Raw genomic sequence first — 23435 nt, 5'->3', positions numbered from 1 at the left:
ACATGTAATGAAAAAGACTGTCCATTTTAGGGAATTGTTGATTGGAAAAAAATTCTTTTTTTTTCAATGACTTTTGGTGTGAACTCTATAGATTTATAGTTTCTATCTTTATCTCCATTTCATTCTTTTGTTCTGCATACTATAATAGTTTCGAGTATAGAATGTAAATACAGGCTTATGAAACATTTTAGAAAGGCAATTAGGTAATATGTATTTTTTTTAACGTGTTTATATATACAGAAAAATTTTCTATCCACGGGTGAAATAGATCCATCTACTCTGGGAGTTTCTCTTCCTATTGTTGAGAGATTATCTGCCAAGGTAGGTTGGTAGGAGTACTTACTGTGAGTAGTAATTTTCTGAGATATCAAAATTATATTTCTAATTTAAGTGCACATAGGTTACAATATTTTCCCATACTAGACTATATTTCTTTTTTAAAAAAATCTATGGAGTCTCTAGTTGTGTTGCCTAAAAAGTTTTTTGAACATACTTATAATCATATAATGATATGTTTCTTTAGTATATTGATTCTTTTATATGTGATTATCCTTAAATGGAATATTCAGAATTTAGTTTTTCAGCATCAGTTTCTGAATTACAAAGTTTATGCTGTGGGAAAATAATCAGTGAAATGAGTGGATCTGAGAGTATAGTGAGTTTTATAAGGGTAAGTGTTGGGGCTTTTTGAATATGTGCTTCTATTCATATTTTTTAGAGGTGGTAGTGCTAACACTATATACCCTCTGTGTAGACTCAGTTTCCAAGCAAGACCAATATATAAAACAAAAGGACACTAAATTTCAAAAAACAGTCCTAATTTCTTTAATACTCTAGTGGTGTTCAGAATTTAAAAACATTCCCTAATGTAATATTTGTGTACTAATAGTGTGTTTATATTATAATACTTTAGTGTGTATATAATTTTACCTTTTTGTATTTAAAATATAACAAGTTCTTTAATCTTGGGAAGGAAATGTTAGCAGCAGGTATTTTGGGAGTGGATTGGGAAATTAGGGGAAGAAAAGAGCGAGTTGTCCTTGAGAATGAACGTAACTGGTCTGTCTTTTTGCAAATGTGCTAAGGACAGACTTCCTGGTGAGCAAAGTTATCATATTTACTAATGGAAGAGATTCATCTATGAATGCTATTCGCAGGGGTACCTGGTTTGTCTAGAATTGCTGTTGGTAAAGAAATCTTGGAAAATGTTACCTAATTTCTTTAATTACTGTAATATAAAATGGAGATATTCGATAATCAGAGTTCTCATATGTTCATGGACCAAAGCATACATATTCTCATGTGGCAAGAGAGATGTGGGCAGCTATGATAATGGTCAGATCTTTTCATTTGGTCCTGTTCTTTGTATTGATTTAAAACCTTGAAATTATTAGTAAAATTTGATTCTGGGTAAAAGCTTTGATTTCTGTGATTCTGATTTGATATTAAAATAATCTTTCCTGAAGTTGGAGTTAACATTGCTTTTTGATTTCTATTATAAGGAAAGGTTGAAACTTCAACGAAACAAAGAATATAATCAGTTTCTCAGGGGTAAGGAAAAGTCCAGTGAAAAGTTCAGACAGGTAGAAAAGAGCACTGAGGTAAGTTTTACTTTTAAAATTTTAATACCACATGGTAAATATTTTGTACTTACTTGAAAAGCTTTTTATGCTTTAGTGACTTGGATTTTATGTAAATATTTGAAAAATTAAGCCAAATACAGGACATTTAAATATTTATTATGGAAATTGTTTCATCTAATACTGACAAATTTATCTTACCTTTATTTTTATTTTAAATTTTATTGGTACATTTAAGGTATACAATATGACATTCATTGTTGGAAATTTGCCCTTTTACATAATCATTCTTGGCTCTTATTTATCCCCATACCCCTACCCTTCCTTAAACCTCTCCCACCCTCCCTCCCTCTAAGGGAGGAACAAGACTTTGTTTCCATTGTCTTCATTTTCACATATTAATTCAATTGCCTTCTTTCCTTTCCCCTTCCCCTTAGTCCCCTTTCTTCCTATTTCACATTAACTATTATACAAATTATATTATGAGGTGGCAGTGTGTGTATAGATTTGTTTCTGTATCTTCTAATCTGTTCCACTGGTCCTCAGGTCTGTTTTTTTTTTGTTGTTTTTTTTTTGCCAGTACTGTGCTGTTTTTATCTCAGTAGCTTTGTAGTATAGTTTCAAGTTGAGATTGTGATACTCCCTACCTTGTCTTTCTTGTGTAAAATTGCTTTTGCTATTTTAGGTCTCTTGGTATTCCAAGTGAATTTCTGGATCATTTTCTCAAGGTCTGTGAAGTTTGTTGCTAGAATTTCAGTTGGGATTTTGTTGATTCTATATAACAGTTTTGGAAGTATGTCCATTTTCACTGTGTTGATTCTTCCTAACCAGGAGCAAGGGATGTCTTTCCATCTTCTCTTATCCTCTTTAATCTTTTTTCAGAGTGCTGTAGTTTTTTCAGAGTAGAAGTCTTTGATTTCTTTTGTTATGCTGATTCCTAGGTATTTCAATTTTTTGGATGCTATTGTGAAAGGAATTGATTGCCCCATCATTTCTCTTTCAGTGAGTGTTTTTCATGTAAGGAAAAGCTATTGATTTTTGTGTTTTGTCCTTGTATCCAGCTACTTTACTGAATTTGGTTATTAGGTCTAGAAGAGTTTTGGTGGTATTCTTTCTGTCATAGATGGCTTTTATCAGATTGAGGTAGAGATTGTCTATTCTAATTTTCTGAAGGGCTGTTGTCATGAATGTGTGTTGGATTTTGTCAGATGTTTTTTCTGCATTTATTGAGATAATCATATGGTTTTTACCCTCAGCTGTATTAATGTAGTATATTACATTTATTGATTTGCATATGTTGAACCATCCCTGCATCTCTGGGATGAATCCCACTTGATCAGGGTATATGATCTTCTGTATTCTATTTGACAGTATCTTATTAAGGATTTTTACATCTATGTTTATTAGTGAGATTGAGCTATTGTTCTCTTTTTCAGTTGGGTCTTTCTCTGCTTTAGGGATCAGGGTGATGCTTGCTTCCAGAAATGTTAATTTTGTTTATTCTTTCGAAGGACCAACTCTTGACTTCGTTGATTTTTTTTGGTATCATTCTCTTAGTCTCCATTGCATTGATTTCTACTCTGATCTTTATAATTTCCTCTCTTATATGAGCCTTGGGTTTGTCCTGCTGTTCTTCTTCTAGCTTCAGCATTAGGTTGTTTAATTGCACTCGCTCTGTTTTCCTAATATGCATATCACTGCTATGAGTTTCCTTTGTAAGACTGCTTTCATTGTCCCATAGATTCCAGTATGTTTTATTGTCTTTTCTATTTAATTTTAGGAACTGTCTGATTTCTTTTTAATTTCCTCTGTGACCCATTGGTTATTCAGAAATGCGTTGTTCAATTTCCATGTGTTTATTCTGTTTCTTTTGCTTTTGATCTCCAGTTTCATTGCACTATCATCTGTTAATATATAGGGGATCACTTCAATTCCTTTGCACTTACTTAGACATATTATATGAGTGAATATGTGGTCTATATTGGAGAATGACCGATGTGCAGCTGAAAAGAATGTGTGTTCTGATTTTGTGGGGTGGAACACTGTATAAACATCTGTTCATTTGCTCAAGAGTTTGATTGAGTTCTAGTATTTCGTTTTTATTTTCAGTGTAGTTGATCTATCTATTTGTGACATTGGTGTGTTGAGGTCCCCCATGAATATTGTATTAGTGCTTATTTGATTTTTCTTGTCCGTTAGTATTTCTTTTATATAGTTGGGTTCACTAGTGTTTGGTACATATACATTTATGATTGTCATCTCTTCCTCTTGGATTGTTCCCTTTACAAGTGTCCTTCTTTGTCTCAATCATTGTTGGTTTGAAATCCACTTGATCTGCAAAGAGGATAGCTGCTCCTGCTTTTTTTGTGTTCCTGTTGCATGGAGTACTGTTTTCCACCCTTTAACTTTCAGTCTATGAATTTCTTTTTGAATTAAGTGTGTTTCTTGTGCGCAGCATATTGTTGAATCTTGCTTCTTGACCCATTCTGCCAGTCTGTTTCTTTTGTTTTGGTGAATTGAGACCCATTAACATTGATGGTTATAATTGATATGTATTGACTTATCATTGTCATGACTTTTTCTTTTTCTTGGATTCTCCCTGTTTGTGTTTAATTTCTTTTCTTGCCTGATGGATTCATTCTGCTGGGCTTCCTGGAGTTGTGATCTTCATTGTCTTTTCCTAAGATATTGTTTAAAATTTTTTGGCATTCTGGTTTGGTGTTCATGAAGTTCCTAAGCTGCTCTTTGTTATGAAAGTATTTTAATTCTCTATCAATTTTGAAAGATATTTTTGCAGGCTACATCAATCTGGGTTAGAAGCTGTTTTCCTTAATATATATCACTCTTCTTGCCTTGATGGTTTGTGTTCAGAAGTCTGCTGTGATTCTCATAGGATTTCCTATATATGTCATTTGTTTCTTTTCTCTTAACTGCTTGTAGAATTTTGTTCTTCTGTTGGGTTTCTGGAATCTTAACTATTATATGCCTATGTATAGATTTTTTTTTTTTTTAATCATGGCTAGTTGGAGCCCTATATGCCTCACTTATCTGTATGTCAAGTTGTTTTTCCCCAATTGGGAAGTTTTCTGTCATTACTTCTGTGAACAGATGTTTTATGTTGTCTGTGCTCTCGTTTCTTCATTGACTCTGACCAGTCTTATGTTATTCTTCTTTGCGTCATCTAGCAGTTGCTGAATTTTTCGTGGTCCCTTACTATTTTTAAGAAATTTTCTCTTTTCCTGGTTACTAATTGCAATCCTATCTTCTGTATCTGAAATTCTATCTTTGTATTGGCTCATTCTGCTGCATAAACTTTCTATGGAGTTTTTAATATCCTCGAAATGTGTTTGTATCTGTTTTATGAATTTCATTCATTTCTTATGTTGGGATTCCATCATGTTTCTCAACTTCTCTATTTTTAAAAAATCTGTGTCTGCTCTAGATTTATTAATCATGTCTTGCACTATGGGCACAATCTTTGCTGTTATCTGAGAAATTTTTTCTGATTTCATTTTTTTCAGATCCTCTTTTGCTGCCAGTTCAGGGAGTCCAGGTGGTTGAGTATCAGATTGTTCCATCTCATTTCCTTAGGGGTTGCCTTAGGTGATCCGGAAGTCTAGTTTTTAGACTTGTTTTTGTGTGTTTTCATTTCAGCAGATGAAGCCTGTTGTGCCTTAGTTGAGGCAACTTTTGCTCACCCAGTGGTCTTCAATTCTCAGCAAGCCACCAATTGGCCCTTTCTCTGCTGCTCATCAGTACACTAATTCCTGGGTTCAGTATGGTGGCCTTCTGGATCCCTGAGCTCACCTGTTGTCTGGGCAGGTTTCTGGCTGGGGTCTGAGCACAGTTGGGATGGTATCTAGGTGTGACTCTTGTTGAGGCCTCTACATACCTGTTTTCTGAGAGTGCCTTTGGCTGGGACTGTGCCCCAAGTTCCTGCAGTCTGAGCAGGCTTCTGGTTAGGGTTTCCACCTGAGAGAGTATAGGCTCGAGCTTGTATACTTGTGTAGATCTTTCCCAGGTGGGCCCTTGGCTGGGTGGGTGTGCCTGAGCCTCTTCATTTGGGATGCATGAATCCCTGGCTGGGATCTCCCTGCAGCTGAGCCAATTTGGAACATACTGCTGCTCCCTGGGATCTGTGCACACTCATGAATGCCATGGGTGGGCCTCTGACTGAAGCTTGTGGGCCTGTGCAGCACTTTCCTGGAGTGGTTGGGTGGGTGTGCCCAAGCCTCTGGGGTTAGGGCAGATCCCCAGCTGGGATCTGCCTGTAGCTGGGCTGGTCTGTACCACATTGCTACTCTTGGGGATCCGGGAGCACTCACCAGTGCTCTGGGGTGGGCCTCTGACTCTTATCTTTTTATTTTTTATTTTTTATTTTTTTGGTATTGGGGGTCAAACTCAGGACCTTGCACTTGCCAGGCAGGTGTGGTGCCACTGAGCTAAATCCCCAACCTCTTACCTTACCTTTCTAAATGTAGTTTTACTGGGGAAATTTAATTTTAGAGATCAGTTTTATGAAACAACTTTTTGGTTTTTAATTTTTAAGTGATTTTTAAAATTTTGATTATTTCTAGCTATCTGTGTCTATATATTTATTTTTAAAATTTTAGGATGCTTTATGTTATTAGAGCCCAAACTTTTTCATTTTCTGTGCTCTTTATGTTGAGGAAGAATTTAACTTGAAATATTTTGTAGTAGTATTTAACTTCAAAGACAGGTCTAAGTATCTCCTGGAATAGGAATTTGCATTTAGTTTGTCTTCTGTTTTTATAGCCACTTATTCATTTTACTATTGTATGTTTATTAAAATTAGATGTTTTATTTCAAGATAAAATTTCCTTGAAGATTTTTTTTCCAGAAAGAAAAAATATTTCTTATAGGTGTTTAAATGAATTTAAAGTTTTACTTGTATTTTAAGAGATAGTATCTCATTGATTTGTTTCTTTTTTGTTTTTTAATTGAACAGCCCAGGAGTCAGAGAAATAAAAATCCTGTTAGCCAACTTCATTCTGATTTACCTTCACAAATACAAACATCTTGCACAAATTCAGAGGGTCCCAGGAGAGATGTCTTAACTCCTTCAGAGACCTATGAAGAGCTTCTAAACCGAAGACGGCTAGAGGAGGACAGATATCGACAATTGGATGATGAAATTGAATTAAGGAATAAAAGAATTACTAAAAAAACTAATGAGAAAATTGGTATTTCCAGTATAGAACATCAAAAGTTTCCCAGCAAGGCTGGTGTTCCAGAAAGAAGATTTTGCAGGTTTCATGAGGATTCTGTTTTTGATAGACAGTATTGTAGACCAGTCCAAGATCCTGAAGTAAGTGAAGAAATGGATGAGAGGTTTAGATATGAAAGTGATTTTGATAGAAGACTTTTGAGAGTATATACAAATGACAGGTATCTACCACTTTGTTTTTATTTTCTTATTTATTTATTATTGTGTTACCTTTTTCAGTATTTTAGGTAGTGGCAGTTTCATTTGATTTATCATATAATTCTAAGATACTAGCAGTTTTATAAAGCACTGTTATTTTATGAGCCACGAGGGGAAAAAAGCAATCACCCCAGATGGAGACCCTCTTATAAAGCTGAAAACCTGAAAGCTATACTTTCATGTGAAAATAAATGAGAAATAAGCATTCCCACAGTAGGAACAGAAAGGAAACTTTCACCAGGCATGGTGAAGCCAGACTGTTGAAAGTTTGAGCCCAGCCTGGGCAAATTAGTGGCTTAATGAGACCCTTTCTTAGAATAAAAAAGACTGTGGATACAGCTCAGAATGAAGGTTCTGGTTATATTTTCTAGTGCTACAAACAAATCAAACCCCAAATGAAATTTCCATGACTTAAGCTTGGTATGAAGTAGAGAGAGTAAAAAAACTAAAATCTTCCCCAGAAATTTGAAGTGTAAACCGGTACACAGGTTCACAGTGTGAAGTTATGCTGCTAGTAGCATCCAAAGAAACCCCCAAACAAGAAATCAGAATGTCTTGATTGTTCCAAATGACTAGCAGGGAAAAAATAACTCTTCTCTATGGTAACATGACTTAAAAACAGGTTGGTGGCCATTCCAATTCAGATGTTATGGGGAAAAAGCGACAACTTGTTAAGTGAAATATAGTTTATTACGTTAATGTTCATGTGTTCTAAATATCAGTATATTTGTTTTCAAGCCATTTACTGAACAGTTGTCTTTAAGTGAAATGACATTATGTTTTTACTAGATTGTTTGATCTTTTTTATTTCTTTTGAATGATTATATTCATGGAAGTATTTATAATTACTATGAGGTCTTTTTTTTGTATGAATGAGGTCTTATTTTAATATTCATCTTTAATACTGAAAATTGGGACATATATTTTCCTAGCCTTTTGAGATAGAAATATCACAAAGTCCTATATTTGTCATTGACTTGTTAAATTGATAGGGTTAAATCTAAATTTTGAACAGTTTATGGGATCTCTTTCATTTATTAGTCCAAATAATTTACTTTTTTAGTATTTTGGAAAATTTTCTCAGGGATGATACTGTATGTTTAGTTTTCTAAATATGATAATGATACAAAGGTTTTCAGTTCGTTTTAGTTTTTATTCTATAGCTCTTATGTCCTATTCACCTTTTTTTTTTCCCCACTGGGTCGGGTACTGAGGCTTGCATCCAGGGAGCACTGAGGTACATCACCAGCCTTTTAACATTTTATTTTGAAATAGTATCTTGCTAAGTGGCCCATGCTGATACTGTTGCTCCCATGTAGCTGGCTACCATACAAGACCACAATATTTTTTAATATTCACACTGGTTTAGGTAATTTGAGTGAGGGATTTAGAATTTTGGAATTCCCATTGTAGCTTATCTGATCTGAATCTAATTATACTTAAGAAAATGTTCCAAATCCTGTAATGTATTTCATTTGTACATAAGAGTGCTTGTATCAGAAGGTACTCAAAGCTGCCCTAACTAAACAAACTCTCATTTGGAGAACTTTAAGTAATCTTGGATTCTTGGTGATGCTTTCTTTGTACATGAGGACTCTTTTCCTTTATGTTTACCTTTAGAATGCAACATATGCATACCTTTTGAGTTGTTACTTTAAAATATTGTTTTTATAATTATACTTTGTGATCATCATTTTATACAAGAATTAACAAATGAATCCTATCCTAGTGATTTGAGAATTATCTTACTTTGTCATGTATCTTGTAAATGAACTTTTTATATCAGCTTCCCCAATTAGTTTTTGAGAATCAATATGTGGTTTAATTCTTATTTAAGTACTTAAATCTAGTTAAATATTAATATATTTCTTCAAAGTGTAAGTCATATTAGCCAGATATGGTGGTATACACCTGAAATCTCAGCTCTGGGAGGCTGAAGCAGGAGGATGTAAAGTTCCAGCTCAACCCTGGCAACTTAGTGATGTAGCCAGACCCTGTCTCAAAAGAAACAAGAAAATAAGTAAAAAAGGGCTGGGGATGTAGTCAGTACAAAGGCCTTGAGTTCATTCCTTACTAAAAAGAAGGGAAAAAGAGGAAGAAAAAAAAGAAAAGAAAAAGAGTACTATCACTTGTGGTTTGTTAATGTATCAGCTGTCATATCTTCAAATGTTAATGTGTTCCACATATATCTTGAGGATAACTGGAGTTATTTCCAGCTCCATCCCCCAAATATTTCACATCAGTCATTCTATAATTTGTATTTATTTAATAGGCAAAATGGTTAGTAGGATAAATGAATCTTTATTGGTAAAAAATTGAGACTAATGTTCAAAATTAATTTTCTTCATTTTTCTGAGTTTCTCTTGTTCTCTATTTTTTTTCCAAGTCAATCTCTGTTAAATTTTATGCTTTATTTTATATTTTTGACTTTGGCTTCTAATTACCCTGTAACTTTTTAGATGAGAAAGTGAAAGTTTTCTTCAAGAAATAATACTTTTTTTAACTCATACCATGAATCACTGGCAGTAGTTTTACACAATTAAGGTGGTTAGCACTGTGACAGTTGCATTTCATTTATTTTCGTACATTTACTAATTTTTTTTTTTTGGCGGTACCTGGGATCAAACTCAGGACCTTGCACTTGTGAGGCAGGTACAGTGCCACTGAGCTAAATCCCCGGCTCTGTATGCTTACTATTTTGAGTAAAATTTGTAATGTTTTAGGAACTTTCTATAATTGAATGTAGTAGTATACCTTATGAGCCTTTGAAATTTATACTCCTTTTGTGTAGTCATCCTATTCTTTTTAACATGAGCTATAGAAGTTCATATGTTATTTTATGTTTTAGCATTTAATGTTAATAAGTAAAAGAAGCTTTTAGTAGTAAAGTGCTGTTTTTAGTTTCTGTGTGATTAATGTGCTCAGGACTTTCATTTTCCTTAAATGTTGATATTTGCTATTTATAATTAGTAGTCATTTAATACAATTTTGAAATAGTACTCCCTCTGAAGTGGGAAAACTCTGTTAAATACATGTACATGGTTAAATAGATGTACATAGTATAGAACCTTTTTTTTTTTTTTTTTTTTTTTGGTACTGGGGATCGAACTCAGGTCCTTGTGCTTGCAAGGCAGGCACTGGAACCACTGAGCTAAATTCCCAGCTAGAAAATTCTTTTAAGCTTAATGTATAAAATATAAGTGGGAAGAAATGGGTTATTAGACTTTATGCTACCTAACTTGGTATTACATTTTCTTCTTTTAATAGTTTTCATTTATCTTTGGATAGGTCATTTAAAAAGTTGTTTTCCTCACTTTGAAGATAGAGTTGAGAAGAGCACTATTTTTAAAGTTTTAGTTCTTGGGAAAGAACTGAAAACAGTAAGAAAAACATTTTCGAGTTTTTCTTTAACTCTTACAACATAATACCTTTAATAACAATTCATTTTCAAGAGAGAAATTTTTGATATGAAAATAAATGATATAGCTACTGTTATTATCAATAAAATGATTTCTTGCCAGGCGTGGTAGTACATGCCTGTAATTCCAGCACCTGGGAGGCTGAGGCAAGAGGATTGCCATGAATTTGAGGTTGGCGTGGGTTCCATAGTGAATTCAAGGACAGCTTGAACTGCATAGCAAGACCCTGTCTCACAACAAAAATTTTTTTATTGTTTCTTTTAAATAAGGAGAAATTAGATTCTTCTTTCCAATGTGCTATATCCATATAGGGGCAACAGATGGTAAAAATTTTATTTTTATGATGTGTTACTGATAATGTAAACATTGTAAATTACTTATTAAGTAGGGTGGCTTATTTAGGAAACAGAAAAAGGTATTCATTATCATTTAGAAATTGTTTTATTCCTATTTCAATTAGATGGGCTGAAAATACCTGTGGTTTTGAACAGTTAACTTTACTTTTTTTTTTTTTTACTCTGAATTTTTGAGACAGACTCTCACTATGTAGTTGAGGCTGGCCTTGAAATCACTGTGTAGCCCAGGCTGGCCTCCAAACTCATGATCTCAGCCTCCCAAGTGCAGAGATTATAGACATTTGGCACCAGACTCAGCTTACTTGCTTTATTTTTGAAGAGAGTTTTAAAAATATTGATGCATTAACTTTTAGGGTAAACTAGGTTTTATCTGGGTTTTTAGGACATTAAGATTTTTACCTCATCAACTAAAATTGTTGACCTTGTCTTTTTAAGGAAATAGAAAAGGAGGAAAAGGGAAATCATTTGGCAGTTATTTCATTCTCGGTCATGTTCTGGTTTTCATTCAAAGGAAGCAAAGTTTCTCTTTTATGAAGTATGTTCTTTTCTGGCAACCCATAGCAGATTGACGTGTGGTAATTGTACTGTGTAATTAAAGCCCTGAAATATATGGATGAATTGCTTCTGGGTCACACGAATAGTTTTAGTTTGGTGTTCTAGCTCTGAAGGTCTAATAGCTAAACAAAGGACTTCCCAGGAACAAATGACCTACAGTGAATCCCTGGATTAGAATCATACTGTTATTAGATACTTTTTGACTACATTAGTACTGGATATTATCATAAGGAGTAACCCTGTAATCGCTGGAAAAGTTGTTAATGAGAACTAACAGGTTAGTTTAGAAAGATTAAATGCTAAATTTCTTTTTTTTTTTTTTTTTTGGTACCTGGCATTGAACTCAGGTCCTTGCACTTGCAAAACAGGCACTGGAACTACTGAGCTAAATCCCCAGCAAATGCTAAAATTCTTATATGGAAGCTTGGGGAAAGCTGCTTTATTGAAAGGAAGATTAGTAAATAAAGGAAATTCTATAAAATTATAAGGATATTTCAAAATAGAGAATAAGGTAGCTGACTTTACAAACTATAATTGGGTTTCACAGCTCAAGTTCTCCTTTTTGAATGTCTTATATTAGTAACTTTTAAGATATTTATGGAATATCTATTTATAAATAGTAATTCTTCCTTAATTTAACAAAGATAATCATTATCGTTTAATAAAGCTGAGTAGGATGCCTTAATATTTCATGATCTTCTAAGTAAAAGCAAAATATTTATAGGCTTTGAAGACCATAGTAGTATGATCTTTTAAATGAAATGCATATTTCTATTCTTTTTCTTGATTAAATATTTCTTACATGTTGATTTTTTAACAATTATCAGTGACAGGTAGTTTTTATAATCTTGTTAATGATTTTTTTTTCTTCAATGAAAGGTACACCCTAGAATATTTTTTCTATGGACTGTTTACTGGGAAATATTTGTGGTTTTATTATAGCTTTTAGCAGAGACCTTGCTCTTAGACATAAGTAAAATCATTTATTAAATTTTTTGAATTTAAAATGAACTTTCAAAATGACCTCTTGGGCATATGGTGTTTGCTTTCTCAAGTTATCTTTATATGCTGAAGAGCCTTAAGTTATTTTTGTATGTTGAGATGTATTTAAGTGTGGATGCTTTGATATAGCTGTATAAAGATAAACTAGAATTGTAAATCCAGTTGGCTTTAGACAACTAAAAATGCAGGAAGCCACAAGCTCTTTGGTAAAAATTTTTTTTCTTTCTTGAAATTCTTTAAATTTTATAAAAATGTTTTATATGTTTAAATGGCCTTTAATTCTAGAATTCCAAGTTATGCTTTAAAAATTTTGCATCTTCAGATTTCCCTGTTTAAAATTTATATTGATATGGCTGCTGCTCTTCCTTATAAATGCACACTTCTGTGTGTTGTGTCATGGTTTCCAAGACCACTCCTAAGTTTGATGATTCTCTAGAAAGACTTCTTAGGATTTGTGTACATAGCTGTGTATATAGTTGTAATTATGGCTATGTGTATATTTGTAATCATGGCTATGATTTACTGCATCAAAAGATAGAAAGCAAAATGAGCAAGGAGAAAAGTTGCATGGGACAAAATCAGGAAGAAAGGAGACATGAGCTTCCTAGATCCTCTCCTAGAGCAGTCACACAGGAGATGCTTAATTTCTCCAGTATTGTATTGTTAACTACATGAGGAAATGTCTGCTGGGATGTTCATTTAGAGTTTGTACCCAAGGTTTTTATTGCAGACTGGACATATAGGCACCCTTTTCTTATCCTGTACTAAAATTCCAGATTCCTTGAAGTTATTTTAGCATGAGCTATACTGTTTGGGCAAATAGCAATAGTCAGCCACTCTACTAGTTATCGGAATGGTCAGAACACTCTTAAAATCTGTGTTCTTACCTGCTAGCCAAGGGTCATCTGTACAAAGAGGCTTTTCTAAGGATAGGCAATCTCTACCTGGTCTGTTAAATCTTTAATATATAATATTTATTATAATATATTAATATATATATGTGTGTGTGTGTATGTATGTGTATGTATGTATATATATATATATATATATCCAATATAACTAAACTTGGCTGCCTGGCACTGTTAAATACAAGTTTGAATTTTTGAAGTTATATTTACCTATGCTTTCAGTTGTAGGACATGAAAATGGCATAGGAAATGGTACTAAAAATGATAATGTCTGTTTAGAAGAGAATACATGGACTTTATGTAAAACCAGATATTTTTTGATAAATTGAAGTAAATTTGAAGTTCTTTTTTAATGCCCATTGAGAGCTTTGTTTTAGTATGGGTAAAAAATGGAAGCCACTCACATATCATGGCAAGACATTAACATTATTCAGATTAAAATCTAAATAGTTTTTTTTCTCCACAGATGATTTTGACAGTTGTTTGTATGATGGAAAGAAATAACATATATACTGTATGTGTTGCCAAAGTGAGCACAAGAATTTTACTGACTCAGAATGAAAAGTTCCTTTTCTATTAAAACTAAAAATTGCCAGTTTTATTAATTTGATAGTGAAATTAATGTAAAAATACTGGTCAGTAGTTGTCTTACTTTCTTGACACTGAGACACAAGACTTGATACTCACAACTCTTAAGAAGAAAATGTCTATTTTGGTTTAATTTATTGAGGTTTCAGCCCCTAGTCAGCTGGCTTCAAGGCAGAAGAGAAAAACCATTCATGGCATAGCAGGCAGGTAACAAGCAAGGAATGAAGAGAAAGAGGAATGATATATACCCTTTCGGGCCATACCCCAATGACCCACCTATTCCCACCGGCTTCACCTCCTGACATCCCACCCAGCTATAAACCCATCAGTGAACTAAGGAGTATCACACACCCATGATTCAGTCACCTCTCAAAAGCCCCACCTATGAGTAAGTGAAGCTTTGTGGGAACGTGTAGATATGAACAATAACAGTGCTTTAACAGTCATATTTCTGTTAGTCTTCTTGAGAAAGACAATGTAGTTTTTTTTTTGTTTTTTTGAGACAGGGTCTCACTATGTAGTTGAGACTGACCTGGAACTCACTATGTAGCCCAGGCTGGTCTCAAACTCACAGCGATCCTCCTGCCTCAGCCTCCCAAGTACTGAGATTATAGGCATGCGCCACCACGCCCAGCAAGACAATGTAGTTTTTAACTCAACAGCTACATGAGGAAGTAGGACTTATGAAATAATTGGTTTTCGTGGACAAGTATTGGTATAAAGAAATTTATGTTTGTTTCTGAGGACTGCAAACTTAAACTTAAAAAAAAAAAATCAGTGTTTGCCAAATGGAAAAAGAGAATGTTAATTTAAAAATTTTTCATTATTTTCTAAAAAGGTTTTAAAAGAAATTAGAAAAATATTCTTAATCTTTTAATTGTGCTTGTAAGTAAAGAGAGCTGATCATATCTACCCACAGATTGGCCTATTTTATGCTTTTCATTCAGCTTTTGGTAACATTTACTCTTTTATGTTATGTATGTATTAGCAAATGTTACAGTTTCTATATTTGATTTATTGGTAAGACTGCTGCTATATTTTAAGTTAAAAGATTTGTATATACAGTGACATAATTCGAAAAATTTATGAATTGTAACTTTAAAATTTCTCATTTTGAGTTTTGACTGTAGTCTTCATGAATGCAAGGATTGCATGTATGCAGTGGCCAGAGTAGTACTCAGCATGCAGGAATTGATCAGTTATTCACTTATTAAGTGAAAGATAGAATGTCTTACCTTAACTTGCCTTAAATTTAAAAATATGTTTAAGTTTGTAATTTGAAATAAAAATTTTCTAGAAGTTATATTGAAATAATTTATAATAATCTGCTTTAAAAATATACTAATACAGGTGGGATATGTGCGTCTTACCTAGTATTATGCAAGGTCCTGGGTGCAGTTCTGCAGAACTGCAAACTACAGTAAACTAAATGGAACCAAACCAAACCAGAACGCCCCCGTAAACACTTTGTGTCTGTTATTAACCAGCAGATCATACTTGAAACAAATTTCATTTGAATTAATTTTAGAATATTTACACTAAAACTTGATTATAATACTCTGCTCCCTTTAATATTTCCAACATCAAATGTTAAAATCCTAAAGAGCTGAGAAGGTCCACTGTATGTGGAACATGCTCTGTAAGATAATGTGTTTTTAAGGATGCATGGGAAAAGACAAGGGGACGTGCCTCCTATGGAGAATGATGGTGATATCTTAGAACAATCAAACACACGAATTTCGTCTGCTGGAAATGAAAGGTATAGTATGTGATATAAATTCTCCCCTTCAGTCACTATACTGTGAAGCAGTAGCTACCTAAAATTGGCCTGCTGAAAAAGTAGAAAGACACAGTACATGACTATCCTTCCTTACTACTGAGAAAGGAATTAAAGTGGGGAAAAGGAAGTGGGGGAGGAGGTAATAGTAAATGAGAATTTATAGTTCTTCATAGCATTAATTCGAAGAACAAGTTTTTGCTTAAAAAGCCTGCCTCACATGTTCTGAGTAGGTCCCTATCATTATAAAGTATATAAATTTGAAATAGAAATATACATATAATTTAATGGAGTGAAAATCTATTTAAAATATGTTGGAAGTCATGGTCATGCACTTTGACTGAAAATGAATTGAAAATCTTGCAGTGTGAATTTTTCTTTCAAAACTATGATTTTCCACTTGAGTAGATAGTTTTTTTTTATGTTTCCTTTATAAGTTAGTACTCATATTTTTGTATTTTATTATTTATCTATTTTTTTATTTTTTTGGTTTTTTTGAGATAGGGTCTCACTATGTAGTTGAGACTGAGCTGGAACTCACTACATAGTCCAGGCTGGTTTCGAACTCACAGACATCCTCCTTCCTCAGCCCTCCAAGTGCTGGTACTACAGGTGTGCGCCACCACGCCCAGGAAACAGTGTTTTTTTTTGTTTTTTTTTGTTCTGGAGATCAAACTTGTGTCCTTGTACTTGTGAGTCAGTTGGCGGCACCACTGAGCTAAATCCCTGGTCCCATATTTTTGTATTTTAGAAAGACAGGAAATAATTTCATAGCTTTTTAATTTTGATGCTTTCTTTTGTCATATATAAGAATAAATGGTTCTAATCTATGGTATAAAAATATATTTTTGTCATATGTCAAACGAGGTGTCCCTTTTCTTTGAAGACATGTAGTATGTAAAGAATATTTTCAATAAGAGAGTTTACTGTTTGTTTCTAATTAAATTTACATTGAGGGAATTATTTCCTCATTTTCTATCTTCAAGGAAAGGGCTTTTTTAAAGAAGAGATAATCTTTGCTAAGTATGTGCATTGTTTATTAGTTATAGTTTCTTTTTTTAAAGGATATATTATATGTACTTATGCTCATTTTTATTACTGGATAGCTGCTCTTATGAAAGAAGATTTTTTTTTTTTAACCTATAGTGCCAGTGAAGCAGACTGAAGAAAAAGTTTTATGTATAACTTTGCTCTATAGTCAGGTTGACCTGGAACTCTCAGTGCAGACCAGGCTGTCTTTAAACTTGAGAACCTTCTGCCTCCGCCTTCCTAGTGCTAGGATTACAGGCACATACCACCACAGCCAGCTAAAAGGTTATATTTTTATTGAACCTGAGTACATTGGTATTTTGCTTTATAAAGAAATAAAGTGCCATCACTTTTCTAAAAATAAAATGTGCATATATAAATAAATATTATATTTATATATTTATATATAATATATATAAAAAAGGAAGGGGATCAAAAGATGGGTATGTGCTGGAGGGAAGAAAGGGAAAGGAGATGAAAAATGGAAATAAGATGTGTTATGTACATGTACCAACTTCCCACAAGGAATGTAAACATACTGCACACATGCACTAATAAAATAAAAATTAAAAATATATAAATATTGTACTGTCTATAGTATTTTGAAAGACAATAACTCATATCTACTTTTAAGTTTTTGCTTCCTGATTATCTAGATATTAACTAATACTCTTCTTTTTCTTTGTTTTAGTGCTCAAGAAAATGAACCATCCAAATCTGCTAATCGAGAAATCTGTAGTCCTTTTGCAGGGATGCTTTTTGGTATGTACAAAATTTCTGAATGGCAAGACTTTTGCAGTATTATATGAAAGATCTTTAACGAGAACTCAATGTTATAATACTACTTTTACTAGTCATAGAAAATATCAAGTGCATACATTAGGTACCATGCTGAACTTTAATACATTTTTTTATTTCTATATAATTTTAAGGCTAAATAACTTAGTGATGCACTTTCTTTGCATTATTGTTATCAAAGACAACATCAAGTTTTATGTTTCCGGATTTTCCTTCGGTCAGTGTACATGTATGATTTTTACAAGTTGTAGAGTTCATTATTCAGTCCATTTAGCAAATTTTACATGAGAACAATTTTCAAAGTTTATGATTTTTGCCCTGTTTTTGCTTTGTCCTTGCATGTACAGGTAAAAATTTTCAATTTGGCTGTATAGTGCCACAAAAAATGTTTCCTTTTGTAAAATTCTTGTGCTAGGGATATATAACTATGCACATATAATGTGTTCAAATAATAAGCTATTAGTTAATTTTAGAACAACTTTATAAGAATGCCCATGCATCAGAGTGTTTGCAGTTTTTCTGGTATAGACATATATTCATAGTTATAACCATTAAACCAACATTTTATATAATTTTATCCCATATTTGTGTTATTTTTTTTATGTATTAGCAAAAAAGGCAGATGTCCCTGCCATAAAATCATACTTTCATCTCTTGTACATTTTCCAGGTTTTACTGCATTCTTGAATGTACTTAAAATTTTTTTTTTTTTTTTTTTTTTTTTTTTTTGTACTGGGGGTCGAACTTGAGATCTTCAGCTTGTGAGGCAGGGGGCGGCACCACTGAGCTAAATTCCAGCCTTCTTCCATGATTTTTAAAAACTTACTCAAAGAGTCTAGACTCTGCAATTGATGTTGATAGAGAAATGTAAACAGCTCAAAATAACCAAAAAAAGTATCATATTGCATAGTATTCTTTATATGTCTGTTGGCATAAATGCTATTTTCAGATCAATAAAATCTAATATCTAGTAATGGTACTATCTTCATAATAATATACCTATAAAAACTTTCATCTGGGCTGGGGATTTAGCTCATTGGTGGCATACCTACCTTGAAAGCACAAGGTCCTGAGTTTGATGCCCAGTACAAAAAAAAAAAACAAAAACCCCAAAACCTTTTATCTCATTAATTGTGACATATTCCCGCCATTGCTGAGGTTTTCTGATTTTCTTTTTTTTTTCAATAAAAACTCAATGTAGGGGCCTGGGATTTAGTTCAGTTTTTTTGCCACCTGCCTCATAAGCAAAAAGTCCTGAGTTTGATCCCCAGTACCAAAAACAAAAAAAACCCAAAAAACCCCCCAAAACCCTCAATGTAGGCATATCTTTGTTTTTTTCAACTGTAATTTCTAATGTATTATTGGAAATGAATAATTTTACAACACAAAAGGATCACTCAATATTTCATAGTAGAAGTTCTGCATTTCTCAGTTTTTTTTTTTTCTTAAGACAGAGTGTCACTGTGTAGCCCAGGCTGGCCTTGAACTTGTGGTGGTAACCCCTGTTCCTTAGCTTCTCAAATTCTGGGGTTACAGGCATGTGCCACCAAGCCCAGCTTCTCAGTTTTGTATGCTCATGTTCTATCAGGTTTCTTTCTATTATCAGCTTCTATTCTTCCTTTTGATCTTATACATTCATATCCAAATCTGCACTATGTTCATTGAATATATTGGCCACAAGTTTACATTCCCCTGTTCCAGAGAGGCAGAATGAATGTGGTCAAAATGGCCATACTTCCAAAATTGATATTCGGTGCAATCCCAATCAAAATTCCAATACTCTTGCCCAATTGGAGAAAACAGTCCTAAAATTCATATGAAACTAAAAGAGACAGAATAGCAAAATCACCCTGGGTAAAAAGAGCAACCTGGAGGCATCACTATCCTGGACCTGAAGTTACATTACAAAGCTAGTGTGATAAAAACACCATGATACTGACACAAAAACAGACGTGAGGGTCAGTGGAACAGAACAGAGCATGCAGAAACAACTCCAAGTACATTGAACTATTTGGTCTTTGACAGAGAGGCCAAGAATATACAATGGAGTATATTTAACAAATAGTGTTGGGAAAACTCGCTATCCACATTTAGAAGATTGAAGCTAGACCTATATCTCTTACCATGTACTATACAAAAATAAAAATAGATTAAAAACTAAATGTTAAAACAGAAACAGTTTACCTGCTGGAAGATAAAATAGGTCAAACTTTTTTTTTCCCCCATTAAGTTTATTGGTACATTTTAGGTATACAGTACAGTACATTCATCATTGGGATCTTGTACCTTTACATGACAGATCTTGGTTCTCATTTTTCCCCATTTCCCTGCCCTCTCTTCACCCCCTCCACCCTTCCCTATTTACAAAGACTTTGTTTCCGTTTTTTCCTTTTCTCTTATTTTTTCTTTTTCCTTCTTTCCTTTCCCCTACCCCTCCCACTTCCTCTACTCCTTTGGAACTTTTCTTCCTATTTCACTTTATCAATTATACATTTCTATCCTTATTTACACTTTTAGTTTTTCATACTAGAGAAACTGTTTGGTATTTATACATTTGTGTCCTATTTATTTCACTTAGCTATAATTGTTTCTAGTTTCTTGTTCTTTATGGCTGAGTAGTACCCCATTTATATATGTATGTATATATATATATATATATATATATATATATATTGCCCCATCTTCTTTATCCAGTCACCAGTTGATGGGCAATTGGGTTGTTTCCAAGTTTTAGCTATTACAAACTGTGCACTATAACTTGGGTGAGCATATTTCACTGTGGTATGTATGATTCTTTTAAATCTTTCAGGAAGACACCCGGCAAAGGAATCTGGGTCAAATGGGACCTATAATCCTAGTTTTGTATCTCCATATTGATTTTCGCAGTGGTTGCATCAGCCTGCACTCCCACCAACAATGGAAAAGTATTCCCTTCTCCTCACAATCCCTCCAGCATTTGTTATTGGTTGATTTCATGATAGCAGCCATTCTTTCTGGGGTGAGGTGGAATCTCAGTGTTGTTTTCATCTGCGTCTCTCGAATGACCAGTGATGTTGAACATTTTCTCATATGTTTATTTGCTGCTTTTACTTGTTTGTCTGAGAAATATCTGTTCATTTCATATGCCCATTTTTGAATTGGGTCTTTATATTTGGGGCATCTGATTTTTGTAAGTTCTTTATATATTCTAGATAGTAGTCCTTTGTCTGAGGAACAGCTGATGAAAAATTTTTCCCACATTGCAGGGTTGTCTCTTAGCTCTGTTGGTGGTTTCTCTTCCAATACCAAAACTTTTTAATAAGATGAGGTTTCCATGTTGCCTGCCTTTCAAGCACAAGGACCCGAGTTTGATCCCTGCTACCAAAAAAGAAAAAAAAAAAAAAAAAAAGGAGAGAGATCCCAGTTTTTGATTTTTTGTGCTAGTTTCCGTGCTACTGAGGTTTTGTTCATAAAGTCTTTTTCTATGCCAATGTCTTCAAGAGTTTTATCTAAGTTATCTTCCATCAAGTTTAGTGTTTCTGTTTTAGTATTTAGATTTTTAATCCACTTGGATTTTAGTTTAGTGCATGGTGAAAGATAGAGGTCTATTTTTAATCTTTGGCTGGTTTAAATCCAGTTTTTCCAACACCATTTATGAAAGAGGCCATCTTTTCTTCATTGAAGATGGTTGGCTCCTTTGTCAAAGATGAGGCAGCTGTGCCTGGAATTGTTTCTGTGTCTTCTAATCTATTCCACTGATCCTTGGGTTTGTTTCTTTGCCAGTACCATGCTGTTTTTATCATAGTGGCTTTGTAAGGTCAAACTCTTAAAGTCAGAGGTGTAGCCAAAGACCTTCTGAACAGAAGAACCCTGGCTCAACAGAAAACTGTTGTGAGAATCAACACATGGGTCCATATCAAATAAAAAAAAATCTCTTCATAGCAAAAGCAACAGCCAATAGAGTGAAAAGGCAACCTGTAGAATTGGAAAACATTTCTTGCCAACCATTCTTCAGACAGAGGACTAATATCTAGAATATATAAAAAATTCAAAAAAATTAGAGCCCCCTCAAAATAAAAGACTCATTAAAAAAATAGGCATGTGAAGTGAAGACACTTCAGAGAAGTAGTATAAGTGGCCAAGTACGTGAAGAAATAGTACGTGAAGGAATACTAACATTGCTGGACATTAGAGAAATGCAGATTAAAACAACACTGATGTTTCACCTTACTCCTGAAAGAATGGCCAGCATGAAGAAATCAAATAGTAACAGATAACTGGTGGGGCTGTAGGGAAAAAGGAACCCTTTTACAGTGTTGGTGGGAATGTAAATTAGTAAAAGCAGTATGGAAATCAGTGTGGAGAGTCTTTACAAAACTGAAACTAGGGCTGGGGATTTAGCTCAGTGGTTTGGTGGCCTGCCTTGCAAGTGCAGGGACCCAAGTTCAATCCCTGGTACCAAAAAAAAAAAAAAAAAAAAAACCCAAAAAAACTGAAACTAGACATTCCATTTTACCCATCTAGTCTCCTTCTAGGTGTCTTCCCAAAAGAGTTAAAGGCATCACATTGTAGTGGTACATTTATGCCCGTGTTTATACATAGCGCAAAATTCATAATATCTAAATGTTAGAAGCAGCCTATATGTGCATCAGCAAGCGAATGGATAATGTGGCATTTACACACAGTGGAGTACTGCTCTGCCATAAAGAAAGTTATTTGTAGAAAGGTAGATGCACCTTGAAACTGAGGTGCTTTGCTTTAAGTGAAATAAAGCAGACATACAAGCTTAAATATTACATGGTTTCTCTTATATGAGAAATGCAAAGTATAAATAAAGTGCAAAATGAAAGATAATAGGAAGGAGGGAAATAGATTTTTATAAAAGCAGAAAAGAATCAAGAGATGGAGGGAAGGAGAAAGTGCGGGGATAGGAAATGAAAAAATAAGATGTGTTATATATGTGTACTACACAGAAGTGTGTGTAAACATGTACTGCAAATGTTTTTAAAAAAGGCTAGCAATGGGAGAAGCAGAGAAGGTAAAAAGGATGAAAAATGGAAGTAAAGGGGCATTATGTATATGTATCAACTTTTCACAAGCAATGTAGACATGTATACAAATAATGTATAGTACGAATAAAAGAAATGGGCAAGTGAAATGAATAGACCCTTCTGGGAAGATGTCCAAATTGCCAATAAAGATATGAAAAATTATCAACATCCCTGGCCAGTAGAGAATATAAATTAAAATATTGAGATTTCATCTTACACCAGAAAAAATGGGCAGTCACCAAGAAATCAAATGGCATGGCTGTGGTGAAAAAGGAAATCTTCTGTATTGTTGGTGGAAATGCAAACTGGTACAACCACTGTGGAAATCAATATGAAGCTTTGTCAGAGAACTAAAATTAGAAATTCCATTTGACTCAGCTATTCCTCTTCCAAGTATCTTCCCAAAAAAGCTAAAGACATCATTTATAGCCATACATGCATACTGATGTTTATAGCAGCACAATTCGTAATAGCCAATAGATATCCATTAACAGACAAATGAATAAAGAAAATATGGTATCGATGTATAATGGAATGCTATTCTTCTGTAAAGAGGATAAATTTGAGACAATTGTAGGAAAATAGGTACATGTAGAAAATATGTTAAGTGAAATAAATTAGATGCACAAGCTTAAATACCATATGAAGTGTCCATTTGAGTAAGGCAAAATACAAATTAAAAGAAAATAAAGGATTGATAGAAGGAAAATAGCTCTTTCATAAATGGGAAGGGGGTCTAGGAGACCAAGGGCAAGGGGAGTGGATGGAGAAGTAAAAATATTTAAGATATGTCATGTACATGTACCATATACAAACAATAAATGTAAACATTGTATGTTGTAGAAATGGACTAAAGATAATAATGATAATGAAAATGGGAAAAGGAGACTTAGGGAGGGAGAGAGGGAGGTGGGTTGGGAGAAGAAGAGGATTAAAAAAGAATCAAG

At 33.7% G+C, this 23435-nt stretch overlaps 1 protein-coding gene across 7 annotated transcripts in view; it reads left to right on the top strand.

The window, feature by feature from the left end:
- Positions 1-23435, top strand: part of Cspp1 (centrosome and spindle pole associated protein 1) — a 135391-nt gene that overhangs the window by 33643 nt on the left and 78313 nt on the right. For 6 of the 7 annotated variants that reach the window (XM_010611467.3, XM_033760626.1, XM_010611468.3 and 3 more), the window contains 5 exons: positions 241-321; positions 1503-1601; positions 6550-6989; positions 15515-15613; positions 17352-17422. In XM_010611467.3, coding sequence (XP_010609769.1) covers positions 241-321; positions 1503-1601; positions 6550-6989; positions 15515-15613; positions 17352-17422 — 790 coding nt within the window. The remainder of the gene's footprint in view (positions 1-240; positions 322-1502; positions 1602-6549; positions 6990-15514; positions 15614-17351; positions 17423-23435) is intronic. The other variant, XM_010611469.3, reaches the window with a different exon arrangement.

This window comes from Fukomys damarensis, unplaced genomic scaffold (assembly GCF_012274545.1).
Source record: "Fukomys damarensis isolate Sample0158 unplaced genomic scaffold, DMR_v1.0_HiC HiC_scaffold_5, whole genome shotgun sequence".
NCBI classification, from domain to species: Eukaryota; Metazoa; Chordata; class Mammalia; order Rodentia; family Bathyergidae; genus Fukomys; species Fukomys damarensis.
Note: the sequence above shows the minus strand (reverse complement) of the source record. Positions and strands in the feature narration are given on the sequence as shown.